Source organism: Takifugu flavidus, chromosome 13 (genome assembly GCF_003711565.1).
Source record: "Takifugu flavidus isolate HTHZ2018 chromosome 13, ASM371156v2, whole genome shotgun sequence".
In the NCBI taxonomy this organism is placed as follows: Eukaryota; Metazoa; Chordata; class Actinopteri; order Tetraodontiformes; family Tetraodontidae; genus Takifugu; species Takifugu flavidus.
The window spans coordinates 8,287,501-8,315,286 of NC_079532.1; the positions used below are offsets into that span (position 1 = coordinate 8,287,501).

The 27,786-nt window shown below is 48.4% G+C and overlaps 4 protein-coding genes and 1 long non-coding RNA gene across 13 annotated transcripts in view; 3 read left to right on the top strand and 2 right to left on the bottom strand.

The window, feature by feature from the left end:
* myrf (myelin regulatory factor) overlaps positions 1-3,722 on the bottom strand; it is a 16,298-nt gene extending 12,576 nt beyond the window's left edge. For all 6 annotated transcript variants that reach the window (XM_057051415.1, XM_057051413.1, XM_057051410.1 and 3 more), the window contains exon 1: positions 3,487-3,722. In XM_057051415.1, coding sequence (XP_056907395.1) covers positions 3,487-3,532 — 46 coding nt within the window. In that variant the 5' untranslated portion in view covers positions 3,533-3,722. The remainder of the gene's footprint in view (positions 1-3,486) is intronic.
* A 185-nt stretch (positions 3,723-3,907) lies between these two features.
* LOC130535967 (transmembrane protein 80-like) lies at positions 3,908-7,533 on the top strand. Its single transcript, XM_057051465.1, has 7 exons — positions 3,908-4,028; positions 5,575-5,674; positions 5,780-5,796; positions 5,875-5,968; positions 6,057-6,149; positions 6,376-6,577; positions 7,374-7,533. Exons 1-7 carry the CDS (start codon positions 4,020-4,022, stop codon positions 7,384-7,386), a joined length of 528 nt encoding a protein of 175 aa, XP_056907445.1. The 5' UTR covers positions 3,908-4,019; the 3' UTR covers positions 7,387-7,533.
* Positions 7,534-8,339: 806 nt separating this feature from the next.
* Positions 8,340-19,636, top strand: eps8l2 (EPS8 like 2). Of its 4 annotated transcripts, none has more exons than XM_057051419.1 (20): positions 8,340-8,571; positions 10,611-10,671; positions 11,133-11,179; positions 13,691-13,755; positions 14,430-14,591; positions 14,721-14,870; positions 14,957-15,036; positions 15,119-15,219; positions 15,319-15,389; positions 15,473-15,599; positions 16,354-16,601; positions 16,888-17,036; positions 17,246-17,414; positions 17,488-17,522; positions 17,599-17,707; positions 17,790-17,903; positions 18,285-18,360; positions 18,438-18,609; positions 18,688-18,820; positions 18,908-19,636. In XM_057051419.1, exons 2-20 carry the CDS (start codon positions 10,637-10,639, stop codon positions 18,983-18,985), a joined length of 2,121 nt encoding a protein of 706 aa, XP_056907399.1. In that variant the 5' UTR covers positions 8,340-8,571; positions 10,611-10,636; the 3' UTR covers positions 18,986-19,636. The 4 variants fall into 4 exon arrangements, with proteins under 4 accessions (XP_056907399.1, XP_056907400.1, XP_056907398.1 ...); XM_057051420.1 differs by having other exon boundaries at positions 8,398-8,594; XM_057051421.1 differs by lacking the exons at positions 8,340-8,571; positions 10,611-10,671 and having other exon boundaries at positions 10,826-11,179; positions 16,354-16,442; positions 16,527-16,601.
* On the bottom strand, positions 9,339-10,682 carry LOC130535971 (uncharacterized). Its single transcript, XR_008953245.1, has 2 exons — positions 10,106-10,682; positions 9,339-9,648 (listed from the first exon to the last, which is right to left on the bottom strand). It is a non-coding gene; the product is annotated as an uncharacterized LOC130535971 (long non-coding RNA).
* A 1,249-nt stretch (positions 19,637-20,885) lies between the features above and the next one.
* On the top strand, positions 20,886-22,924 carry LOC130535960 (leucine-rich repeat-containing protein 10B). Its single transcript, XM_057051455.1, has one exon. It carries the CDS (start codon positions 21,718-21,720, stop codon positions 22,858-22,860), a length of 1,143 nt encoding a protein of 380 aa, XP_056907435.1. The 5' UTR covers positions 20,886-21,717; the 3' UTR covers positions 22,861-22,924.
* Positions 22,925-27,786: the final 4,862 nt, after the last annotated feature.

Below are 27,786 nucleotides of genomic sequence, written 5' to 3' on the forward strand. Positions count from 1 at the left end.
GAACCACCTCAACTAGAATCAACCTCTTAGTCATGATGACATCATCAAAGTGCAGAAGCAAACAATCATGCGGTTTGTTCAGATGAAATATATCCGTACATAAAATCAAAGCCGTGAAATCAGCGTTAGCTCGGACATTTAGCCACAGTTAGCATCAGTAGGACACAGGCATCACTGACGACAGGAATATAAAGACGTCTAATGAAGTAGCAGCTAACAAAGAGGTCTGAAGAAGAGCAGAAAGGCCAAAATGCCAGAATACCTGCGCGTAACCAAAGCATGTTGACGTCCTTTAGATACAGAAGACCTGAAACAGAAGATAAGCAGAGCAACTCCTCTATTTTCACATGTTTCTTCACTCAAAGACTTTCTTCTTTAAATCTGCGAGACGCCGATCGGGGTAACGAATGTGTGTGTGTGTGTGTGTGTGTGAGTGTGTGTGTGCTTGGAAAGCGCTATAATGAGGATTATTTCCGAGTCATGAGAAAGGGCTGTACCAGGCTGCCACACACAGACCTTGTCGCTCACAAGCACTGGTCGCGCTGGTGGACCTGGCTGAGGAGATTAGGTGAGTGACGAGGCCCCGACTGAGACACGGAGCAACAAAAAAAAGCTCCACGCCGGCCGGAGGCCAAAACTGGAGCAGAAGGGAAACCACAGCTTCAACTTCCTTTGACTCCAGTTGATCAAAATCACTGATTTTATTTCATATGAAAACATAAAAATGAGCATCAGTGCCCGTTCCCTGTTTCACTTTCGCTTCCCGTCTGTCATATCTGGACTTCATCTTTCCCGGCTGACCATCATGGAATTCCTCAACCCAACCGCCACCTGTTCATTTCAACACGGTGATGTCGTATTAGCCGCAGGACTTAAACGCCACACAGACACGCGAACGAGCTCAGAAACACGTGGTTCATGTCTCCATAGCTGTGGGAGAAAACACAGAGAGAATCCACCATCTTGGGATCTGCGAGTGACAGAAAACTGAACTAAAAAAACTCATAACACAGTCGCAATGATTAAAATTAGACAAACGTAAATCGTAAATGAAGGATCAACCGACTCATCAGGGATCTAGGCAGAGTTTCACAACAGAAACATTCAATTTTGAGGTGAATATGCAGCATCCTCCCACCAGGGGGCACTTGGGAGGCGTTAGCGAACTCGTCCATCTGCTCAGTTAAATGCAATAACAACACAGTCTGAATCCGGACATCAGGTAATTTCTTCCAGACCTATGACACACACGAACGGACCCCCACCTGCCCCCCCCCACCGTAAGTTATCACTGATGGGAGTGAGGAATGAAAAATAAAACCAGCTCGTAAGCGTCGTAAGCCTGGCTGCTCAAAAACAATATGTTCCTCTGGCCGCAAATCCCTGCTCATAAATCAGGAGCGCCATTGGAGCGCGCCTCGCCCGGGTCTCGCAAAGATGGCCGCCTGCCCCAGCGGCCGTGATTCACCCTTTCTGGGGGAGTAGAAACGGGAGACCGGGTGAGTTAGACCGGTGAGGAGTTCTCCGTCTTTCCAACGGCGAGGAGGGGAGCGCCGTTCCTGGCCGATGCGGTTCAAAACCCACCGTCGGGTCGTTTATTTATCCGTTTGTTTCTGAGCTGAAGCTAGTGGGGGTGTTCGTGACGGTGGTGACATCACCTTCGCTGTAGACGTGGACGGGTCCTCGGAGGCATTTAAGACATGATGAAAACGCAGCGCAGCCGTTACAAATTAGCCTCTAATAGAACGCGTCAGGTAAGATGGGGCTTCCAGGATTACGTGGGGGCAACGCCGCCCCAGTGAATGTCACAAATCTGTGGTTCTGAGAGCGAAGACAGGGACTGTGAGCTGTCTCTCTGAGTCAGAGAAGGGAAGGTCAAGTTTTGTGGGGGTTGTTTCTCTCCACCCTGCGTCTGCAGTATCTCACCTCCTCACCCTGTCTGCCGACTGTCACTCTAATGGAGCCAGAAGGAGCGGGGAGAGCGCGGGGATGGCCCAAAACCTCTTGGAGAAACACCAGCCTCACCTCATTGTGTTTGAACAGCGACAGAGGCTATGCCAAGAATGTACTGCGCACCGAGGCAAATGTATACATATTCTACTAATCCGATTAAAACGCCGTTTAAACGCCAAAGAGCAGAATGAGTCATAAAAAAGATTCCGAGTTTTAAGTACTTCAAGGTCCTGCTCCAGATGTCAGATGAGCCAAAAGAGGTTAAAATAAATATTTTATTTCATCATCTCAGTTTATAAATTCAAGGTTAAGATTAAACTATTTGATTTCAGGCGCAAAATTGTGTCCAAAGTCTCCAAATCGAAAATATGGCTCTAGTAGGATCCAGGGTTAGCGTGGCCTCATCGTCCTTCATGTCTTCATGGCCTTTGGACACGTTGGTTCCTCAGAAACCTTCTGCCCATCAGACTGGGATGGTTTTATAGATTAATAATCTGGTTTCCTGCGTGAATCGGCGTGGAGAAACGGACGTTTGTGTTTCAGAATGTCTTTAAAGTCGAACCCATTTTTGTTTCTCTGGAGACGAGAAAAACAGCCATAAAACTGCACCATCATCACTCGGATCCTGTGTCCCTGAACACAGAACATCACAAATTCCAAAATCAAATCCTTTAACCCTAAACTCAAGAACAAGTTAAATAGGAACAACAAAGCTGGGGCTTCTTTTAACTACGGACAAGTTGACATTTTTGTCCAAGAGAAAGTGGCTGAAATAAAGCCAGAGCGAGAACATCTCTGGTCCTCCCAAAGCAAGAATGTAAACAGCCTGAATTCCTGTCAGAATGGCAGCGAAGCCCTGACAGTCACGGATGGCTGTGTATGTTGGAGTCAACCCTGTGTACACTAGAATTAAGGCTTCGCTCTCTCAAAGCATAAATTGTGAGACACGCGTGCGTTCCCCCCGTTCCACGTTAAGCTCCTTCAAAAAATGCATTAGTGTGGCACGAATTCTGTGGCGAGCTGTCAATCACGGTGTTGCTGGTCTTAAAAATACGCTCTCAACAAAAATCTGCATATAAAAGCGCGTTTATTCATTTATTTCTTTAATTTTGCGGAACACATCAATGTCACGCGTCTTAAACAGTTTAGCAGCACCTAAATTCAGACGCACACGCATCACCTTCCCCGCCTTTACAGGTTTTTTTTCACAGGATTAAGGGTTATGGATCAGTCGTTAAACTCGATCTGTTACCCATCACCAGCACTTTGGCTCCTCGGACCACTTAATCTTTCCCAATTCTTGCATTTTTGAAACCTAAGACGATGGAAAATAACTTGGCAAACAGGAGGAAAAACACCAAACCTCACCTGTCGACACCTGCCGGGTTTTACGCGCGGAGTTCAACACTTTTTACTTCTTTAATAATCAGCAAATACATTGATTAACGCTGCTCTCATACGGCAGCTTCAATAATTTAGCAGATTTTCTGTACTTTTAGGTGTGAAACGCGTCAAATAATCAAGAATTCTTACCTTCAAAAAATCTCTGTAAAGCTTCTGTTTCATCTACCACGTCCATTCTAGCGGGTCCCGCTTAAAAAATCCATCAAAGTCTCCCCGCGGTCCGAACAGATCGATTCGGATCGGGGAAACTTTTACATGAACATGACGGTTTCCAAACAAGGTTTTGGTTTTTTTGTTTAAATCGCGACTCTTGTTTCAGATCACATAAATCCAGCAGCGCGTCATGCGGAGAACTTCTCTCTCCCTTTCCAAAACTTGGCACTGTGGATTGACGCCTCTCAACCAAACGCCTCCAATTACGGCATCGACTTTTCCTTTCAATTAAAGTGCACAAAAATCCACCAAGCAGCTTTCACTTGAGGAGCACCTCCATTTCAGAGCTCTTCTTTTGCTTATTTTCCTTCCCTTTACTGCCTTTAATATGAATTATAGAGGATGGAGGTTTAAAAATGGCAGAAAATGTGCGTAAAGGAGGAGAAGTTCAGGTCTCCTCTGGGCGAGCGTGCTGCCTCTCGGACGGGAGGTGAGCTGGAGGAGAGGAGATGGGGCAGGTGAGGGACGCGGACGATACACACACACACGCACGCACGCGCACGCGCATTATAGTAAAGATTAAGCTTTATTAGCAGCCATATTCTGGCATCTTTGCTGTATTTTGCACGTCACACTTGTTCACTTGTTGCAGATTAGAGGGATTCCCCATCACTTGATGCCTGTTTTATACACTGCCTGTTTAACAAAGACAGCACTTGAAACTTCCTTAGAAAATGTGGACTTTAAGCTTTTAGAATGCTTTCTGCAGCCCTGCCATCACACTGGGACGTCATCACAAGATCCCAAGTTCCATTTGAACCTGATTCATGCTCGTAAAGCTCCATATTTATTCACTCCTGGGGTGTAAAACCACTTGTGAACCTCTGGATTTACAACTTTCTGGATTCCTCCAGCTTAAAGAGCCATATACACTGGCAGGAGTGTTCTGTGTCAAGGCTTCCCAAGGGGAGGATTTGAGGGAATGATCCATTTCTCCAAACCTTATCAGCTGCACCCCCCCCTTGTAACAATGCCACTGTGTGCAGCTCCCACAAGCCTCGTGCCCTCCCTCCTCCAGCCCACATGTGAGATGCTGTTCTGTTGTCTTGTCCCCCCACAGCTGGAGCATCTCCCTCTCGACCTCCCCACCCCTCTGCTTTTCCTCCATTCAACCTAAACAACGCCTCCGTTCTTTCAGCCACACTATGTAGATTGTTTTCAGAGGACAAGCAAGAAAGAGAAACAGATAGAGGCTGCAGGGGACAATGAAACAGCTGGCTGGACTGAAGCAGTTCATTTAGTATAGCGTTTCTACGTCTCTTATGTCATGCCTGAGCAAATGTGCGTTTTGGAGTAAAGTGACAGTATTTAATATTTCCCCTGGAAGTCGTCCCTTGAAGTTCTGTCACAAAATAAGCTTAGAAAATTATTATTTTAAACCTGCCACTAACATGTGGATTCTTTTATTCTTTAGAGTCTTTAAAGTTTCAGTGTGCGCACCTGTTTCTTTGTTCTAGATTTGGCCAATAACTTATAACTTATTTTCCACCTATTTTTATTGATTGTTTATTCCAGATGTTGTGGACAAGTTATACATTTTTCTCACAAAAATGCACTAAATAAACAGGAAACAATGGCACTCTAAATCACCATTGTAGCGTCAAGTTTCCAATTTTCCCTACACATTTTTAACATTTACAATACCTTCGCTATCTTCAGTCATATATTTAATTTAACTATGGGAATTAAGATTTGGCCCATATTTTAGCCTTTTGTTGAAATATACAATCAAATATTTAGAAAGTGTATGTATTTATGACTGCATGATTTTGCCATTAATCAAAACAAAAGCAAAAAGACAGTTGATCCAGTTTAAATAATTAACAACATTAAATCAATTGATAAAAGTCATAGGGCAGGTTTCGTGAAAACCCAGCCCAAAATAAAATGCAGCTAAATGTTCTTGGTGAAAAATATACTATCGAATTTTTAATTTTAATATCGTTTTTGACTGATCAGGATTTTTGTGCGAGCATAATTTGAACGCGCACGTTTATGGTGCAGTTTCAGGATTGTCCACTAGGTGGAGACGCACACATTTTAGGTCCGCAACTTACAAGGAAACGTCGTCGAAGAAGACTCAAAATGGCGCTGCCCGGGTCAGGTAGGTGGACGCGTTGCCATAGACACGCTCACGCCTTAGGTTCTTAGCTGTCAACTTGCTCTTAACAACTGTAACATAGATAACTTCTCTGCTTTTCACTTTCAGGACGATCGTCCAGCGTGGTATCCTTTTAATCTCAGAGCGAATTAAATAGACAAACCCAGAGGGAGTGTGCATAAACACCTTAACTCCATGTCTAGCTATTGTCTCTGACCTTCCAGCTGCTGTTGGCTTTGACCTCGGTCTACTTTGTCTTCTACTTGCTCTTCACCTTCGGCTTGATCATCACAAAGAGTGAGTGCTGCTGGGTCCGCCACGCTAGCACGGACATCCCCGGCTTTAGTTGATGGAGAGAGCAGTGAAGGTTATCTGTTGCTTCCAGGCTTGTCCCTGTCTTACCCCGCTGATGCTCTGGCCTCTGATGTCAGTGTCCTCTTCCTCCTGGCTGTTGTGGGGTCTGTCCAATACTTCTGCGGTAGGAGTACAGTCACATGGAACAAAACATGCATCACACCGATTACCACAGCACTAATGTAGCTAAGGATGCAATAGAGATGCAGTTGGGGGGCATCTCTAATGTTGCATCCACTGTTAAACCAATGCCTGTGCCAAATAAAAACTGCTCATTCTTTAAAGAAGTCAGGGAAAAGCAGATATGTATGCTCACGCATGTTCACGGTTTGTGTCTGACACATCCACAGGTGCGAAGGGGAACCTGACAGAGAGAAGCGACTATATTCTGGCTAACGTCCTGGTGACGGTCATATCTGTTCTTCTGGTAATTTATTTCCTGACCTATCAGACGTATGTGATGAGGGCAGATGTGATCACCAGCAGCATCCTGATTGTTGCCTACGGAGTTGACGGACTCGTGGCGTTGAGCATGTTAACGCGCCTGGTCAGGTCAGTTCTACACTCAAGTCTGTATCATAATGAATTATCATTATAATCATTATGATGTATCATTATGAAAAAGTTCTAGTTTTCTTTTGTTAAAATCTCAGTATGTCCAGAGATATACTAAAAGTGCCTCTCAAACGCTCAAATTTCCAAGTCCTGAAGGTGATTTGCTTCTTGTATTGTTATTGAACAGTGATAATAAAAGTCAGGTTGCCGTAATTGTATGAAAGGTTTAGTACATTTCCAGGTGGCTGGAACACGACAGCAGTGAACATGACACACACGTTGGTAAATATGTAGCAGATCAAGTACGCCATTAGAAACTGGACCAGGTTTAAGGCTTCATTAATTTTGATTGACAAGATATGCCGACATAATGAGCATGTCTCCTGTTTGTTTTGAAATGGCAGACAGCATTGAGCTTTATTGTTTTTCAAGCTTTTGTTCAGGAATGAAATAAGCTCTGGTTCCTGTCTCGAGCTTGTTTGAATTATTTATCTGGGTGCCATTCATTCAAGTGATATCGTACACCTCGCACGATGTCGTCACATCCTTCCCGGATAGAAACTAGAGCAACAAATCAGTCTCTCCCTCTGAAAAGGTGGACCTGGTTTATTCCGATGGAAGAAGGCCAAAATAAACATGAAATCAATGGGGATGAAACTCTAAGCTAAAGCAAACAGGCAGCCATTTTTACACGTTGATTCGACATGCGCTACAGTTTTTTGTGTTTCGGTTTGTTCGTGTAGCTTGTTGAGGGGCAATAACAGACCTTTGTTTGCTCTTCTTTGTGTTCCAGGTTCTATTCATGAAAAACCCTCCTCTGGTTTTTTGTCAGTGATTCACCTCCTTTGGTTCATAGAGCCAGAAAATTAACTACGTTTACCTTTTATGAGAAATCCAATGCGCTGCTTTTATTTACTAATAATGTTTTAATAATAAAATGTGTTCTAAAAATATTCCAGTGTGGGTTTTTTGTAGGTCTCACAGATTTAATAGATTTATTATGTACTGCAACGTCATCTTCCGTCCACTAGAGGGCAGGGTTGTAGCAATGAAAGTTCAATGCCCTTTTGCTCTTTATAATTTACAACTATTAATAATTAAACACACTCTGGTAAACAAGAATGTGTCAAAACACCAAAAGCAACATTCTAATGTATATGATTTAACTTTCAATCATTTATTTTTACCTGAGCAGGTTATTTCTCACCACTGACGGCTCAAGTTAATATTCAAACCAAAACTGAGGTTTCCACAGCAACCACAGTCAAAACAAACCCCATTTCACCTGAAGAGACCCGGCAGACGAGCACTGAAACGCTGGTGCGTGTGAGGCGGTGGTTTTAGCAGTTTTGTTCCAGACATTTCTGGATCTGAGGCGACCTTCTGCCCAGGCTGGGACACTGAAACCCGGCCAGAGTTCCACGCTGGTGCTCCTCAGTTATTCAGACCACACAGGCTTTGTTCGATAAACGGCCCCAGAACTCAGGAGTGAGCTTATTAAAAAAAAGAAGACATGTCTAGCTACTTAACGGATCATAAACGCTCTTTAAATCTGCTTTTATCAGCTCATTTCTGCTCAATCTGTTACAGTGATTGATTATTGCTGTTAAAGCCGAGCGGCTACCTGTGCACATGTCCAGGTGTCATGTTTAAAATGGTGCCTTTAATTTCAGAATTCACAATTGGGGCTCTCGTCCACTGTTGTTTTAAGACTGACAGATTCATAAATGCATCGACACACACACCTACACACACACACACACACACCGAGCGGCCCAAACCTCCCGCGAAGTCCCGCCCACCAGGTTGAGTTACCTGCGCACTCACCTGCCCGCCAGCTTTTACCTCGGCGCCGTTTCTGGGACACAAACCGGCAGCTTTGGCCAATCTTGGGTTTCAGGCGACCATCGGACTCTCCCGCGACGCTCGGCTGTGATGGCGGCTTGACCCTGCAGGTGGATCGAGTCCAGTCCGGGAAGGATCTCACCTGTGTGAGTACTCGCCACCACCACAGGTGCTGATTAACGCCACCCTCACCAGGAACCGCGTGTTTGTTTTGAACTTACACATTTGATATACATTTATTTTACAAGGTGTTTTTTTCAATATGAGGCTCAGAAGAATCAAAAGCAGAGATTACTTTTACTTTAATTACACAGTTCGACTTGTTACCAGATAATTAAATCGATGTTATTGATGTTTGAAATGACAGTAATTAAGCCAAGGTAAACTGTATATTTGTAGCAATCATGGGTGCTCTTCCAGCACACTCAATTTTAAATGAAGTATTTTTTAATTTTTATTTGGCGAGTGCTTTTCTTTCTTTATATAATTATTTTTTATAGTCTATTCTCGACATGTGATCACTCCATCAGCAGGTATCACAGCACCTATCCAGCCAGATGCTGAGGGGGATGAAATATGTGTGTATGTAAAAAAATAAAAAATAAATCAGATAAAGGTTTCTTATCAGCTGCAAAATGCTTACTCAGGGGAATAGAGCAAAGTCCAGGTTGGCCCTATCAGCATCACATATTGCCTCATATCATCCCAGCTGTTATTTTTTTATTTCCAGTCAGAGTTTGTCAGAAAAAGACGTGTTTCTACAGCCTGAGCTGGTGTTGACACATTGTCTTTTCTCCTAATGAAGGCACAGATGTGTGCTTGATGTGTGTGTTTTGGGCTGGGGGGTCTGGTTTGCTGAGTCACTGTTGACTGATCTCCTGCACCTAAAACAGTTTAAAGGCAAACCCTGATCTCTGCAGCCACGGATCCTCCCGCTTGATTTATTTAAAACCCAAATCACATTTGGACGTGACTGATAGCGCCCTGAAATAACAACATTACTCTCACCGCAGTACAAATATGTCCGACCTCATTCCATTAGACATGACATCAATCATCGGCATGACTGGGGAGGCCGGATTGGCTCTGCCTTTGTGCCGCTCGAACAATGAGGCCCCGCGGCGGCGGAAGTGCGCGGAGGGGGCCCCCCTGCCGCGGGGCCGACGGCGCGGGACGCCCAGCCGGTTCTGCTCCCGCTTCAAGCTCTCTCCTGAAACCGATGACTGGAGAGATAAGGACAGAAAGAGGAAGTCTGAACAGAGTTGCAGCTCTACTGTCTCTCCAGACGATACCAGCGGATTATCGCCTACGTGCAATTGTGTTTATGATCCGCAGAGAGAGATAAGCCCGAGCGCCCGCCCCTGCGGAGCGTCCCAGGTGTAGATCACTAACAACACATAAACAGGCCTGCGGTTGAGGAGGGGAGTAGCTGCACAAAAAAGGCTCTGGCAGGAGTTGGCTGCACCTAACGACTAACTTCAGGGTGTTTATCAGTCATCATTAGCCGCTAATACCATCAAACAGCTCTTTCTCTTGTGCAACAGCTGATTATTTCTGCAGCAGCTCCGCTGTTTGTTACGTAAGACGGGTCGAGCCCAGAAGGAGAGGCGTGAGCCGCCTTCTCGCCTCTGTTGCATCACACGTCGGCGTAGGTTTTCAAAACCAATCCAATTGACTCACAATATCGCCGCCATCGCGGGGGATCTGGTTTCACGGTGTGTGTACCGCCTGTCGCCTGCTCCTGTCACGCATCGGGCCCCTGACAGGCGGCCGCACAGGCCCAACACCTGCCTCTCACCTTAGCATAGCAGCCTCGCGCCTCTGGCCTCATTTATTCATTATCATCAGAACTCTGGAGTCATGCATCTACTGTAACACCTCATTTATTACACTATTACTCATTTACTTCCCTCTCCTCCTCTGCCCCAGGGCTGCATTTGGAGGTTTACCGCCATCCTCACAGTCTGATTTGGGACTTTCCTCCCAACTCAATTTAATTCCTAATCAGGGGTAGTTCATCCTGGCAGCGTAGATTGGTTTCCATGGTAACTGGATGGCAGACGCTGCAGAATCAAGACAGAATAGCAGGATGTGCATGACAGCGCGCCGTGGCAACAACGCTGTCCCACCTTCAGCACGTGTGAGAATGTTGTTAACGCCGTCTGGTCCTGATCCGTCCCCCCAGGTCTCCCCAGGCTGACGCCCCGAACCATGAATGCCCACGGGCAGTCGCAGCGGCCGGCCAAGTAAGCGGCACTCACTCGCACTCACATTCCTGCTGCGCCTCACGTGTTTACACTTCTGTCCCGGCCGATCCCAGTTACTCCTTCACCAGAGAATCACTAAACCAGTATGTGGAGGGTGGTGTGGGTCAGGGACCTCGGGCACAGAGCGCCTCTGTTAAGAGTTGTTTGCTTTTCGTGGGCTCCGGGGCCCTCGTCGCCCTCTCCTCACCCTCCCCTCCCCTCTACCTTTTCCACTCTCCCTGCTCCCGTCGCATTCCCTGGCTGCTCCATATGCTCGGAATCTCAGGCTAATCTCGCCTCGGCGCCGGCCCGCTCCGCTTTCCTCAGAATCGCTTTTTCTGACTTTTTTACGGGCTTGTTTTTATGAGACGTGAGAGTGAGGGGGGGGTTTGTTTCGGAGGTGAAGGGGGGAAGATGAAGAGCACGCAGCGTAACCCCTTTACCCCCCCTTGTCATTGCAGTGGAGTGGCCAGATCGGACAGCAAGATCAGCGCCAAGGCCCTCTACGGTAAGAAGATTCTTTTATTGACCTTCTCACATTGAAGGTTGTGGACTTTACTTCGGAGAGAATTGTTTTATAGACACTTGCTCTGTGTTATTCATTAATAATAATCAGAGATTTCTGCTCGCGCGTGTCGCTGCTGTGCTGAGCTGTCAAACGCCTACGCTCGCGCACAGGCGTGGCGAGGAAAGCCAAGGTAGCTAAGATTCAGCCCTGTGGCCCGACACGGAAAATCGGAAACTCCGGCGCTGTGTGGGTCAGTGAACGCATCATTTCGGCAGTTGTTAAAAGCCAAACCCACAATATTACCCAGATCCACCGTCGACCGCTGGTCTGAGCTGAGCGACAGTGTAAGAATGGCATTTTAGTTCAGCTGCATACTTGTGCGAGTGAGTGTGAGAGGGAACCATGGGACAGCAGGGCGTGCCTGCTTTTAATGTGTGGTTGGAACAGGGTGGGGATAACCGCGTCTTGCAGGTGAATAAAAGGGTCATTGAAGAGCGGAGGAGGCGGATGCTTGCTGGCTGGGCTCCTCCTCGGCCTGCTCAGACATGAGCTCACAGGCCACTGCTGGCGCCTCCTTCCAAAGCACTGAGGGGCTAGAATAGGGAGCCATGGAAAGCTGCTCCCTCCCACGTCTCCACGGTTCTGTGCGACAGATGAACTAACTGTAGGGATGTCAAATGTTCCCGAACCTTCCCGCTGACCGCGGAGCTCCTTGTTTGTGAAATATCCACATGGCAACAGGACGCAACCCTGCGATCAGTGTGAAATATCTCACCATGCAGACACCAAGGCTACTTCTCCTTGGCTCGCCTCTCCTGCTGCAGCAGATGGTGACGACTGCCCCCCCCCCCAGGATGGCAGGCTGTCCTTCCGAACCACAGGGGCCGTAGAGAGCTCTCCATTCGGGTGCCACCCATTTATTGCGGGATAAATTTGGATAGATGTGGCTCTGTTGCTCCCCTCAAGCTCAATTTCCTGGATGCAAAACAGCCGATGGATGCAAATGTTGCGCAGATCCTCCCCCCTGATCGGTTATCGCCAGCCAGAATCTTCAGACTTTCAGAACCTCCAGATCTCTCGTGGTTCTTGGCGTGTACCCGAGGAGAGCAGGTCCCTACCGGAAACCGCAACCCGAAAGGGAACTTCATCAGCACGATCTGCTCGTCTCTGCTTTCGACATTATCTGCTCAGGTCGTCGGTCATATGCTAATGGGCTCATTTCCCTCCGATTAAGCTGCCTTAATTGTTGGTTGAATGATTAGAGATACGTTTGTCGCTGGTCATTAGAGCCCCGGGAATCTGCCCATCTGCGCGTTTAAGTGGCTCTTATTGCACGACGTCGCACGGCTGCAAATTGACTGGCAATAAACGCCGGTCATTAATAACACATGGGAGCAGCTCCGCTTTCAGACTGACACCTGACGCTGGTGGTTCACCTGCGGGGAGGCAAGCAGGAAGGAACGAGCGGAGAGGAAATGGCAGGAGCAGGAAAAACACACGCCTGCTGGATTTGGACAGTAACATGATATAAAGAGTCAGAGTCGGAGACAAGTGGGCCATGTTTGAGCTTCATGTGATGAATGTCCTGAACGGGGCTTTTATGTCAACCTGCTGGTGCAGGAACGTCTAAATAGGAGAAAAATCTCACATGCGCAGAGGAGGAGACCTGATACGAGACCTGGCAGAGCATAAACACCTCCTCCTTTACCCAACGCTTCACCTGCGCATCATTCCCCTGGTAAACACGCTGAACATGCTGGCACGGTCACACCCAGCGGGGGGGGAGGAAAACACCGGGCTCAGCCAGCACGCCTGGCGTGCACTTTGTTCCGATGTCGATGGAAGACAATAAAGGCTGGTATTCAAGAAGCTGCCTCATAAAAGCGAGTCACATAAAACAAATAGCATTGCGCATTACTGCAAAATCACAAGGTCATTTGTATGGCGCCGTTTTCCTCCCTTCTGCTTCCGAGGGTCCAGCATTTGGCACTCGTGTAAGTGGTTTAGCACATTAATATATTAATGTTGGGCTCTCCCACTCGCAGCGCCGCGTTGTTGGCTGCAACAAACAGCTGCTTTCGTCAAAATAGCACCAAAACCGAAAGGTTTACAGCTTCTCGGCGCCAAACAGCTGGTTTGACACCAACTCACCATTTTAAATGATGGGAACAGCACACGTGAAAGTTTACCGTGTTTGGCGACGCTAGGGCGTATCCTCGGTGACCTCTGACCTGTCAGCGTTGAGCCAGGACCAGGTCAACGTGCTGTGATGGGAGATTTAATGAAGCCCCTGACAATATTGATGGTCTGTGCATGGAAACGATCACATCCTGCTTTTTTTATATGGTTGTAAATTATTGTCACGTAGCTCCAGCCCCTGCGTGTAAAGCGTCCCAGGGCTGTGCTACCTGCCTGGCTTGCTTCCTTATTGCTTCACTCATATCAGATCAGCGCTTCAGCGATGTAACAGGTGCTTTCTGGTGTTCAACGCGTCTGTTTTCTTCTCAACAGAACAGAGGAAAAAGTACTCCAACTCTAATTTTATCATGCAAGAAACATCACAGTATCATGTGGAGGTAAGAGCGGCTTGGTTTTATTACCTTGGTGGTGTGGATGGAATAAATAACATGACTACAAAGGTTCAAAGTCATTCTGGGACCCATTACAGTGACATAAAAAGTTAATGTTTGCCAGTTTTCTTCTACAGTGAAGAACCTCTTTGAGTGATATAACTGGCTGCTCTTTTGTTCCTTTCACCTCTCTTGTGACTTGACCGATACGTGAACTCAGCCGCAGTAACGTCGGATGATTAGGATTAGTTATTGAACAAAGTCGATAGCTAATAACTGAAATTAGCAGCTCTAATCTAATGATTTGATCATTTTAAGACTCTGTTCTTCTCTGTCACTAATAATTATGTAAGCAGTTGAACCTTGTGAACAGCAAGATATAAGCAAAGCATTATGGTGTGTTGGAGATAAAAGCCCTGGTTTGGCTGTTGATCATGTCTGATCCGGAGAATCTGACATAATAAAGCAGTCAGGCCTAAAACAGCAGCTGATATTGAAGATGGAGGGAGCCTCAGGTGTCGGACGGCACGACAGCACAGATAGGGTTGCTTTAAATACCGCCACCATTGAGACAAACGGCCAGTTAAGCACCGACTGGCAGGAGATTAACGTTTCATGAGATTGGAGAGGTTCGATTTGAAAAGACAATCGACAAATGACACCGTCCATGTTTTTCCCAGCATCTCTCCACCTTCATTATGGACAAGGCAGAATCCATCGTCACCGTGGACGACGCCATCAAGAAACTCGCCCTTCTGGACTCAAAGGACAAAATTTGGGCTCAAGAGGTGCTGCTGCAGGTCACAGACAAGGCGGTCAGGCTGCTGGACTGTGACACGCAGGTAATGGCCCGTCCGTCCCCAGTTTACTCTCAGAAACACGCTGTCCACCCTGCGTTTGTGCTAGGATGTGGCAGCATGGCACCGAGCTAACGTCAGTTAGCCGCTAACCGCCTCACCCTGTTGCTGCAGGAGGAGCTGGAGAACTTCCCCCTCTCCACCATCCACATGAGCCAGACAGTCCCCAATCAGACGCGCTACGCCTCCGTGCTGCTGCTGGTGTGTCAGGACAAAGACCAGCACAAGCCTGACATTCACTTCTTCCACTGCGACGAGGTCGACGTGAGTTTCACCGGGAGAATCGACGCGACGCCTCAGCCATGTCGCTGTGAAAGCAGCCGCATGCTAACCTCCGGCATTTCTTTCAGGCCGAGATAGTCCACGCGGATTTAGACAGCGCCCTCGTAGACAACAAGCACGGGAAGAAGATGAGACCCCAGACTCTGAAGTGAGAACACACTCCCAAATTTGGACCCAGATTAGTACCGAACCGCTGACCTTTAGCCGGTGTTGTCCATCTCTTCTACCAGGGTCAATCAGGAGAAAATGAAACACCGCAGGGAAACAATCCTGCCCCCGTCTGCCCCCGCGCCTGCTGCCAAGGGACGAGTGGCCGCCCCCGCCCCCCTGGGTGAGAGCACAGCAAGCACTTTTGGACAGTCCATCGCATAGAAGGATAAACGTGTTCAGCAGAGACACTTTGAACTGAATGTCTGTTTCTTGGACGCAGAGAGACGAGGGTCCGGGAAGCATGAGGCCGAGTCACATGACAGGCTGATCCAGAGGATTGAGATCGACGTGGTGAGGATTCCGATCCCACAGCCTCCTTTTGCTCTCCCGTCATGCCTCCTTCGTGCTAAACATCAGGACTTTTCTGCCCTCAGCAAGTCCTCAACTGCACCCTGGATGACATCGAGATCTTTGTGTCGCGGCTGCAGAAGGCAGCGGAGGCCTTTTCCCAGCTCAACCATCGCAACAAGAGTAAGAAGAACAAGAAGAAAGGACCAGCAGGTCTGTCTCCCTTTCTTCTTATGCGGTGGATTGAAGGGTTTGAAACGATCTTCAGATGTCTCACGTGCTCTTTCTGTCTTTTTGTGCCTTTTGACCTGGGACGCCCCCTCTAGTGGCGCATGTGTGGTACTACAAGCGGTTCGGGGTTCTTTTAAAGAACATAATGCTCAAAGGACATTATGGTGGAATATTATTACTTCCTATATGATATATTCCAGTTAAAAAGCAACTATCTTTTCACACTTTCACGACCCAAATATGTGATCAGAGACTTGAGATTCTTTTTACTTCAGTAAGGAAATCCATTTGAAACCAGAATATGGGCATATTTGGTGTAGTAACTGTTGACTTATGGCGTGCAAAGTAGTAATATTACAGTCTGTTCCTGAACTTTGCGTCATGTTTGCCGTGCAGCACATGTGAGTGTGTGTCAGGCTGCAGCACACACAGCTGGTGGTGACTTACCACACATTATTTGGTCCTAGAGATGTACAAATAATACAAATGTGGGTTTGTTCCTGAATGAATGTCATATAAAAAGTATCGTAACTGTTGAGAACTTGAGAAACAGCGACGACATAGATCTGTCTTCCTTTGTTTTACTGTCTGACTGAGCACTGAAACTTGGAGAGTGCTCATTTGGGGGACAAATTCAAGCGTACCTCTTATCTTCACGAGCCTGGGCCGCCACTGGAATGCGTGTCCTGTAACTATGGAGAGCGTGTGTGGTCACTGTTGCTCCGTTCGTCCGCAGAGGGCATGCTGACCCTGCGAGCCAAGCCCCCCTCTGAGGCGGAGTTCATCGACAGTCTGCAGAAACTGAAGCTGGCCTTCAACATCTTGGTGAGATATTGCAGCTCTTTGCCCCCCCCCCCCCCAATCGGTGAGACGTCGCCGCCTCACTGTCTGTCACTGCTCCCCCTGCAGGCCAAACTGAAGAAACACATAGAGAACCCGAGCGCCTCCGAGCTGGTGCATTTTCTCTTTGGCCCCCTGGAGATGGTGAGGGCGATCTCTTCTTATGGATTATTATTATGGATGGATATTATTGGAAGCACAGTCCTCACCTGACTGAAGCAGCGTGAGATCTGATCCTGGTGTGGTCACAGTCTCAGAGAAACCCGCTGGATTCGCCGCTCCGACCTCTGACCCTGCTGTTCGAAAAGACAGATAATCAGTGTCTCTAAACAGAATGATTTAAGCACTCATCACGTTTTTCTTCATTCCATTGTCTGATTTAATGTCCCTTGAACCATCTGGGAGGTTTACCTTGTGTCCGTGTCCACAGGTGCTGAAGAGCCTCGGAAGTCCTGATCTGGCTCGGTCCATCATCTCCCCTCACCTCTGCAGAGATGCGGTGGACTTCCTGCACGCCCACCTCACCCCCAAAGAGACCAGCATTTTTGAGCTGCTGGGGGACGGATGGACTAAACCCAGGTCAATAAACCACTTTGGACGGCTTTAATTAAACGTGCTCACGTCTGGCCCCCGTTTACAAGCACGGCAACAATGAAAAGAACAATAAAAGTGTTAAAAACCTGTAACCATCCGACCATACAAGGACGTCAGAAGTTACCTTAGCAACCGTATCATGTCCTCAAAGATCCACACGCGGTTCTTTAGAGTCCGATCTGTTCCTCCTGCAGAGCGGAGTGGCCCAGGGATCAGTGCGCTCCGCCTTATTACCCAAAGTTCCGTAACGGCTGGGAGGTGCCGGTGGACTACATCCGAGCTGCCTCGTGGGAAACGGAGGGCCCCCCCGAGCCTCTGGGACCCCCGACCAGCCCCATGTACAGACAACAGTCAGCTGAGGACGTAAGGGCCGTCGAGCCGCCACCAGCGCCTGAATGTGAGCCGCCAATTTGACAGCCTCTCTGTTATTTTTCAGTTTTATGGACCTCACTCCTCGAGCTCTCCCAACGGGTAAGCTGCCGATCTCGCGCACGTTTCCTCGCCCACGTTAACACCGTTAATGAGAGGGCGCCGCGTGTCCCGGCAGGTCTTACAGCGGGATGCCTGTGACCGCCCGGAAATATGCCAAAATCTGCTACCAGTTTGTAGCCAGGAATGCCAACGAGCTGTCGGTGATGCAGGACGAAATCCTCGAGGTAAACCCGCGGCGTTGGCTAAAAGACCGCGTGGCGGCGGTGGCCTGCGCCGTGGCGTGACGTGCACGGTGTCTTCCCCCAGGTGATAGAGGACGGCAAACAGTGGTGGAAGCTACGCAATCGCAGCGGCCAGACCGGCTACGTCCCGTTCAACATGCTGGACGTGGTGGAGGAGCCAGAGAGCGTCTTCAGCCCGGTGAGTCGTCCATGGCGCCCTGGTGAAAGGTCTCACAGTCGCTGAGTACTCCAGTGTCGCCTACAGGTGCTCGTTTCCCCTCCCGTCCGTGCAACAAAAGACAGGCTGCAGGTGTCAGCCTGAGGACTTCCTCTTTATGGCATTCCCATGCAGCACTCAGGTTCCCAGGAGCCCTGCAGCAGCTGCTGGACGCTGTCCTTCCTGTTTTGTTTTCACTTGGAAATATTTTCACACGCGCACTTTCCTTGGCTCACAGGCAAAAATCTATCAGCTGGATTGAGACGAAAGACAAACCTGTTTTGGAAAAATGACAAACCTGCGGTTGCTGTACGATGACCTGTATTTCTGTGTGTGTGTGTGCGCGCGTGTGTGTGAGAGCAGCAAGGCTACGGGCCGTCGTCTCCTGGTCCTCGGAGCCCTGGAGACAGCTTCAACAAGGGGAGACACAAAGACAAACGTGAGTAGATGCCTGAACACCTGCTCTGTTTGTGCGGCTCGTTTTGGACGCCCCGCCGCTCCGTTTCTGTGCCGCAGGCATGGACGAGGTCAACACCGAGCTACTGATGGCGATCACCGCTAATAAGAGTCAGCAGGCGGTAAGGAAGATCCGTGTGGAGCGACCGGCCGCCAAGCAGTTGCCGCTCACCTACGACTCAACCACAGAACAGGTGATCGCCTGGCTCAGCTCCAAAGGCTTCTCCAAACCGTAAGTCGACCACGACGCTCACCCAAAGATCTTTCCAAAGATCTAAAAATGGTCCAAGCTGTGCCGTCCTCTCCGCAGGGCAGTGGAATGTTTGGGGATCCTCACCGGGGCCCAGCTCTTCTCCCTCAACAAAGACGAGCTGAGGTCGGTGTGCGGGGACGAAGGCAGCCGCATCTACTCGCAGATCACGGTGCAGAAGGAGCAGCTGGAGGTCAGTGGCGCCTTTTCCCGCCTCTCCGGCCTTTTTCGGCCCTCGCGTGAACCCGTAACTGCAACTCGCCGCGTCGCTGTTTTGCAGAAGGAGAGCGGCAGCTCGGAGCTGCAGGAGGTCCTGTGGCGGCGGCAGCAGAACATCAAGTCGGGCGCTAAAGACTGAAGCGGCGCACGTTGTTTCCCCTCCGCGGACAATCGGAGCTTCGCTTCTTCCATCAACCTACAGTGGAAGATGCTGCATACGTTTCTAATTGTGTATTTATTACAGATCAATGTGTGTATCCATGTCTCGTAATCTCGTGTACATTTTTCACCGGCGTGCTCGCGCACGGCTCGTCACACTCTCCTGAACGTCATTTACTCTTTGATGAAATTCGCTTGTTTACTGAAGGGCTGTTGCGTATCTCAGAATCTGTGCCAGACCGTGTTTCTTTCCCTGCTATACAGCCAATCATTTCCACTCCACTGTTTACACGGAATGAGTCCTCCTGTCAGTATTCTCGCCCGTAACTGCAGGTTGTAAAGTGTGTTTTAATGCAAAACACGTCGCGCCTAACATGAACAGAGGGGATGCGGTGGTGAGGACGGACCAAAGACAAGAGGTTATTTCAATGATTAGCTGGAAATTTTAAGGAAAATAATGATGCGAGAAAGAGACGGTGAATACAACTTCATCCTCTCTCAAATGTGATGAAAGGGAAAAAGGGTTTCTTTCCTCAATTACGCAGTTGTTTTTTTTCTTGTAAAATCGATGTTTTACCGCCTAAACTTTTATGTTAAATAGAAGAATAAAACATCTCTGAATAATTCAGAAGCCAGTGCTATTTATATAATCATTGAGCTGCTAATAACTAATTAGCAGGCGAGCTGTATTTATATCTATGGTATTTTAACAGATCAGGAAAACCAAAAACATCTGATTTTCTGTGCGAGGACAAATTCTGGCCTTGGTGAATTGCTGTAAATGTGATTATGCTATAACTTATATTATACTTATATAACTGTGGCCACGTTTGGCAGGTGGACATTTTAAAAAGACTTTATGGCGCCATCTATGGATCCCGCATGCGCACAGACGCAAAGTTCGAATTCAAGCAAAGAAAAATAATTTGGGAAACTAAATCTTAAATATACTTTATGACTATCACTCAGGTGGCATTTACTCTGGGTGACCTTTAGGTTTTTGTTTTGACGTGTCAAAAACTCTCGCAGTTCCTCATCTGACCAGCAGGTGGCGCAAATGTGCTCCGCCGGACAAGCCCCCCGCCCTGATTTGACCCTGGTGGGAAACAGTTCCCAAGCACTTCTCTCTCATCACGTGACGTCATATAAGCAATATTCTAGGTGAAATAATTAATCAGAAGTTTAACATGACGCAGGTTTAAAACAATTCCCTTACTTCCAGCCAGAACCTCCACCCACCACCGCAGGTCCCCGTCTCTGCCTGCGTGTCTGCCGCTGCTTACGGTCCATTGTGTCATTTCACGGTCATTTCAATGCGACGCAGAAATTTGCAAATCAGCTCTTTTAGTCTTCAGCACATCAGACAGGATTATCCTCAAGCAGGGAGCGGCCTGTCTCCCCGTTCGTCCCTTTCTCCTGCCAGGGCTGATCAGGCTGACAGAAGCGCTGCCGCCTGACCCCAGCAGCTTTTCCAGGCTTTTCCTCAATATCACGTCCAACAAAAAGGCTGTCACTCAGGAAACCTGCAGGTTTTTTCCATCACAAAAAAGTACAGTAAAGGACACTTTAGATGTTTCAATTTGGGGTGTTGGTTCGCTCCATCGTGGGGGGGGTAAAAGTAAAGAATAAAACCCTGCGTCACCAGGTTTCACGTGCAGGTTTAGACTTGAATTATTGTAATTGAGAGGAATTAAGCTTTAATTCAACGTCTCCAGTTACTTATGCGAAACTAAAGTCACAGAATAAAAATGGGTTCCGCTCAATTGATTTCAGTTTGAATAAGGTTTTAAAAAACACTTTCTGGTGATTGGCACTGCATTTGTGGTGGGAATTTGTGGCTTATTAAGGTGGAGGAGTGTCATCGAGGTCAGTATTTATTACTTTAACATACTTTACGGCTTATCACACACTTTAAACTGAACTCTAATTAAATATCTTTTAATTACTGCATTTATCGTGATCAAAATGTGCAAATATTGCCTACAGATAATGACCTTGGCATTTAGTTTGGACACACACACACACACACACACACACCACACACACACACACACACACACACACACACACACAGACCATGTGATGTGGATGCCGCTCTGTTAGTGTTTCAGAGGGAGGAGTGAGAGCTCTTCAGTGTAAACCTTCCCGTCAACAGGAGAGGAGTTACTCCGGTCAGTCGGCGCCGTCTCCCGCCTCCCTCGCCAGCGTGTGTTTAAACCGCGGGAGACCTCCGTCCTCTGATGGGGGGCAGCTACATCAACTGCCGGAACCACTTCCATTACCCGCCTGTCTCTCTTTGCCTCGGGCCGGGTCGCTGAGCCGTGTGGGTTTATCCCGAAAGAAGGAAAATGATTTTCTGCCACCGGACTTTTATTTCCCAGGTTAATAGAACCAACAGGTGACCTCCAAGGTGCTCAAAGCTCCACAGGAAGTTAAAGAGGACTGAAAGGGCAAGAACTGAACATTAATTCCAGCTGGTGCTCATCTACGTGCAGGAATTTTGCTACTACTTTTACTGCTACTACTGTTACTGCTTAATTTAACGGACCCCTGAATGACATCTGTCCCCCATCATGATGCTGTTTGGATCTGATGCTTTCACCCATGGAGCGACGGCGGCTCCCAGACTGAGAGTTCTGCTGTCACGGACACCAAACTGATCACATGACCCCGACCTGACTCACGCGGCGGTCCAGAGCTGCAGGCCCCATCATGGGTAACTCCTCCGGGAAGGGTCAGGGAGACAGAGGGGATGAGGACGGTCTGCAGGAGGAGGAGGAGGAAGAGGAGGAGGAGGAGGCAGAAATCACCAAAAAGAAGAAAAAAGAGGAAGAGGAGGTGGAGGTGGAGCTTCCCATCGGGGTGGAGGAGCTCCTCGAGAGCGGGGATCCCGTGTTGGACCTCAGCTACCGTCGGTTCAAGCGTTTGCCGCCACGGGTTTGCCGCCTGATGCATCTGGAGAAGCTGTACGTGTGCGGAAACAGCCTGCGGACTCTGCCAGACGGCATCTCCAAGCTGCAAGGCCTGAGGATCCTCGCCTTGGACTTCAACAAGATGGAGGACGTCCCCCCGGCCGTCTGCCAGCTTACCCACCTCTGTCGTCTGTACCTGGGCAACAACCGGCTGATGATGCTGCCGCCGGAGCTGAAGAACCTGAAGAGTCTGCGCTGCCTTTGGATAGAGAGCAACTACTTTCAGAGATTCCCCCGGGAGCTTTACGACCTGCCGCACCTCAAGTCCCTCCAGATCGGAGACAACCGGCTGAAAACGCTCCCCTCTGACCTGTGGCGCATGGAGGCCTTGAGGGGATTGTGGTTGTACGGAAACCGCTTTGAAACCTTCCCCAAAGTGTTGCTGCGCATGGAGAACTTGGAGATCTTAGACATCGACCGCAACAAGATATCAGAGTTTCCCAGCCTGAAGCGTCTCCGGGGACTGCGGCTCTTCTCCTACGACCACAACCCGGTGGACGAGCCGCCCAGAGTGGGCGAGGAGGTGCTCGTGGTGGGAGAAGGCGCCGCGGAGTTCCTGGAGGAGCGCAGGGCCGAGAAGGAGAGACGGCGGCAGGAAGCAGAGCAGCGGGCCGAAGAGGTGACCCCGACAGGAGAGGAGCCGGTGATTCACGGCATTCTGAAGAACAGCAGCAACAAACACAACGCAGACGGAGCAGCACCGACTTTCCAGGCCGATACGGAGGGGGAGGCAGCAACCGAGTACGAAGGAGCTGAGCTTGAATACGAGGAGGAGGAGGCCGAGTACGAGACGGAGGAGATGACGTGCGAGGGAGACGCGTTCGAGTACGAACTGGAGTACGACAGGGACGGGATGGACTACGAGTACGAAGAGCCGGAGTGATGCCACGAAGAGGCAGGAGGAAGCCCGGAGGGGCAGGAGGAAGCCCGGAGGGGCAGGAAGACCAGGAGGCTGAGATGATCCGCAGGGAGGGGGGACGTCAGGGTGGCCCTCCATGGCTGAGCTGCTAATCTCGTTAAATGGGGAGACTGTAAACCTGCAGCTTCTGTGACATCTCATTCAGCTGCAAATGACTTTGTCAGAGCGTGTGTGTGTGTGTGTGTGTGTGTGTGTGTCCTCCTCTATTAAACACTAACAGTGCGGACCAAGTCAGCACCATTTAAGCAAAAACAGGTCCTAACTGGGAACCGGCGGCAGCTCCTGTTTACATGGCGTGACGCACCTCCACAGTTCCGGGGTCTCCGTCTGTTTTATGTGCCTGCCAGCACGCCGTCCGCCCGCGGCGCCGCCATTTCCATAAACCCAGCGCGCATGGAAATGTGGTCATAGGATTTGGATTAACAAAACCTTCACGACGTGCTAAACAGGTGTCGTCTGCAGCAAGGACGAGGAGCTGGGGGGGGGGGGGGGACGGGGGTGTCAGTGTTTAGATAGTGAGACTATGGGGGGAAGACGTGAAATAAACTAAAGGATCAGGCACGCGGGCCGTCGAGGCCTCTTTCGTGTCCTCCGCCTTGAAGACGCAGCGGGCGGCCCGTGTTCTCCTCTCATCGCCGCACTAATTATTCATGTGGGGCTCGTATGTAATCCCATCCTCTTTCCCTCCACGTATCCTCTCCTCCCATCTCATTCTGGAGTGAAATATTTATCCCGGCGCTGAAATATTAATGCTCCCCCATCGCACGGTGCCTCGACTCTGGCGCTGCGGCAGACGCCTCACACCGGCGATGCACCTTTAACACACACACACACACACACACACACACACACCACACACACACACACACACACACACTCACACTGCTGATGCTCTGTTGTTCAGCAGCGCTACTGAATAATCTCTGTCTTCCTCTTGCTTGTTTTCCACCCTGGTTATTTATTGAAACAAATGTGTTAATGCGCGTGCATGTCCATGACACGTGTGCACATCACGTTGGTGTTTGAGGTCCAGAATAAAGACTCTGCAACATTTAGAGGTGAAAATGTTGAATATTGTCAGTAGCGATCAGCTAAAGATGCTAAGCATTAACTAATATTTGAATTCATGCAGATGCATCAATGTGGTGATTTAGCATCGAGGTTGACTGTAAATAAAGTGAAACTGTGCTACAAAACAACCCCAAAGTTAATCTTTCCTAGAGTCTCTGTTGACAATATGCACTACAATTTGAAAAGTTGCAAATTTTAGCCTGAAAAAGTTACTTTTCAGACTTTGAATGAGAATTTCTCTTGCACAAATGAATCAAAGGTGGTCTGCAGAAGCTCCGAGCAGCTTTTAAAGCCTTTTTGTTTGGACATTGACGGCTGGTGTTTATCTGACTGGGATGTAACTGGTTTTTCTGAGCGTTGGCCCACAGTGGGAGCCCTGACCCCCCCCCCACCATGTGCCTGGCCCGTGCTCCGCTGCTGCCCCCACAGCCCAGGGTGGTGTTAGAGGCTGACGCACCGCAGACATCCATGGGAACGGGGGCCACACTCAGTTTGAGCTTAATTATTTTTGCTCATTAGTTTACACACGTTGGGCAACGTTAAGAGGAAAATCCTGATTTTCTTATATGAAAGAAAGGATGAAATGTCACCCTGAGATAAAAATGTTCTATATATGTCATTTAATTGGGTAGATTTAAATTAATGAAACTTAATTAAAACCCTTACAAGTGAACATGAATTAGCAGATTTGGTCCTTTTTTTGTCTTCTTTTTGTTTCTGATTAGAACGTCTGACAAACCCTCAGGAGGTCAGAGGACGGCGGCTTCTGGCGTCTCCCCACAACGTTGTAAAACGAGCACAGAACCAATGTATAGATGTGTGTATAAATGTGTGTATAGATGTGTGTATAGATGTGTGTAGATGTGTGTATAGATGTGTGTATAGATGTGTGTATAGATGTGTGTGTAGATGTGTGTATAGATGCGTGTATAGATGTGTGTATAGATGTGTGTATAGATGCATGTATAGATGTGTGTATAGATGTGTGTATAGATGTGTGTATAGATGCGTGTATAGATGTGTGTATAGATGTGTGTATAGATGTGTGTATAGATGCGTGTATAGATGCGTGTATAGATGTGTGTATAGATGTAAGCACAAATCATGATATTAGTCTGGGCCTGAATGCAATTCTAACACAGAAATTATATACTTCAATGCCCAGTATGTGTTTTATATGTAACCTCAGTGTCCCATGAAACTTCAGGGTTGTCTCCAGTCTGACCCCCCCCCCCCAAGAGTGGCAGAAAAAGTCCCTCTAACAGGAAGGAACCTTGAGAAGGACCAGGCCCAAGGAAGAGGATTGGGAGTTTGATCTTATACTGTATAAGAGTATAAAATAATACCGTGTAGTAAATTATATATAGGGGGGGGGGGGGGGTGTAGGTTTATCTCACATTTGATTGGCTGAAGCTCTGAACCTTTTAACCTTTTTCCCTTCTGGTCACAGATTAGATTAAAAATCTCAGATAATAAAAGGAATAAAATTATTGTGTGGATTATTCATTTAAACTGGAATCCATACATTTATTTTACCTGTTGCTGTGGGAGCCTTTGATTCGGACGGATTACTTAAAACCCAACCGCACGTTTCTCCCCATCTGTGGGTGTTTACCTTTGGCGTCTCATCGGTGGTTTGCAGATGACACCTCAGGTGATGAAGCTGCTCTCTGGGCGTCCTAACGAGGTCTGGCAGAGAACCAGAATAATTGGGACGCATGTGAGTCAAATAACAAGAATCTGGAGATAAAACCACGCTCGGAGGAGCAGTCAGTCATCAGCCACGGCCATGTGTGGAGCAAAACTGGAAGAATCGAGCTCACCTGTCACTTTCATAAGAATTCCATCCATTAAAAAGGAGAAAAAGCTTTGACCACCTTGCTTTACTGCAGCCTACCACCAGAGGGGGCCGTTGCAGCGCTTTAAGCTACGGGAGCCACCTTTGACCCTGAAGTCAAAGCAACGCCTTGTCCTTCGGGACCAGTTGTCGTGGTGGGACGGAGGCCGGGTCTGACGGTGTGACTGGTCAGCTGATGCCTGTAAACACGAGCAGAAGCAACAAACGTGACAGATGCGCCAGATGTGAATTTTAAGAAGCAACAGCAGACTCGTGAGACGGTCACCTGCAACTCCAGGGTGTTTCAGGTAAACGTTGCTAGGAGATTAAGTGCCTCAAGGCAGCACAGGAGACACCCTGATTATAGTTTTGTTGTCCTTATGTAGCGTTAACTTACATATTTATATAATTTTGCACATTTTTATAATATTTCCCTGCATCATATAGGACGCGTAAACGTCTCGAGAGGACTGTAGTTTCCGCGGTTGTCCGCTGGGTGGCAGTGTGGTGCCGCAGACACCCGAGCACAGGCCAGACTAAAGCTTACATAAGAAATGATGGATGGACTGGATTTGCATGGCATCTTGATAAAAGTGACCATTCCTGACACACGCCTTCGTCCCCCGCCGTGAGCAGGAAGATGTGGGCGTACACGTGTGCACACTGAGGACGAACACCACCTGATTTCCTATATTGTTTCAGCAATAGGTAAGTTTTGACGCACCTTTCCTCTATTCCCCTCTTTCCATGCCTTCACCTATCAATCTCATCTGCTTGGACTCGCTCCACATCTTCACCTCTGCCTCATCACCTGCTTCTTTCTACCTCCCTCTGGCACACGGAGCCCGTCTTTATCCAGCTGTTGCTTGTGTAGCACTTCCCCGGTCTCTCTCTTCCTTGACGTGCTGTCGTTCCGAGCATGCAACTGTTCATTATCTTATTCACGGGGAGAGAGAGAGAGAAGAAAAACCCCATAAATACAGGGAAACATTGAAACACGTCATTGAAAGTGACAGTCTCATTTCCTGCTTCTTTTCTCTTAAACACAAAGCAAACCTTCTTGGCATTTCTAATTATAAAGGCAACCAAAGAGCGGATGGATGGATGGATTGCTCGTCTATTTCCATTCCAAAGATGACACCAGATGATTTCACTTATGATAACAAGTTGAGGCAGAGCACAACTGAGCAGTGGCAGCACCTGCTGTACTCTGATTGAAATCAGAAGCTCCCCCCCCCCTCGAGCTCTACAATACTGACGTTTAGAACTGGAAAATGAAGAGAACCTCTTCTGCTGCTGCAGGAAAAGGGATTTAAAGAGCAAAAACCCTGCGTTCAGTCGTTAAAAATAGGCCGAGGCGGCGCCAGCGAGGGTCTCCCATTGAGCTGATGCACTCGGCCAGCACGCCACCGTCTGCTGCAGATCAGGGATGCACGGAACCTCTGCCCGAAGGAGCCGGGCTCCTCTCCCGACTCTGCTGCTTCGGTAATGTGCTGCCACAGGGAAGAAGCATGGAATTAATATCTGGCGAGACCAAATAGACAGCCGAGGCATTGAGACCCCGCTTTGTGCTGCGGGTCTCGGAGGCTCACCCCGCTTCACCGCCTTACTGTTGGGGCTTTATCTCCATCCTGCTTCCTGTGTTGGCTTCTGTGCTTAATAGGCAAATCCGCCACAAAAGGTTCGGAGTAAATTGTGTCGTCTCCTTTTTCTTTCTTTCCCCATTTCGAGTCATCTCTGCTGTCAAAGACGCAGACTGTGAGGAGCATTAAACAAGACATTTTCCCCCGGACACGTGCGAGACAGGCCATCGGTGGACTCCGTGGGAAATCGATTATGCGACAGAAAACGCATTCCGTTTCATTTCCAGGCTGGTTCTGATTGGAACGCTTCGGAATACCGAAGCAATTACCACACGCCTGTGATTGTGTTTAATCTGAGGCGCACGCAGCTGTTGAACTGGAGTGCTGGGATGTCAGAAA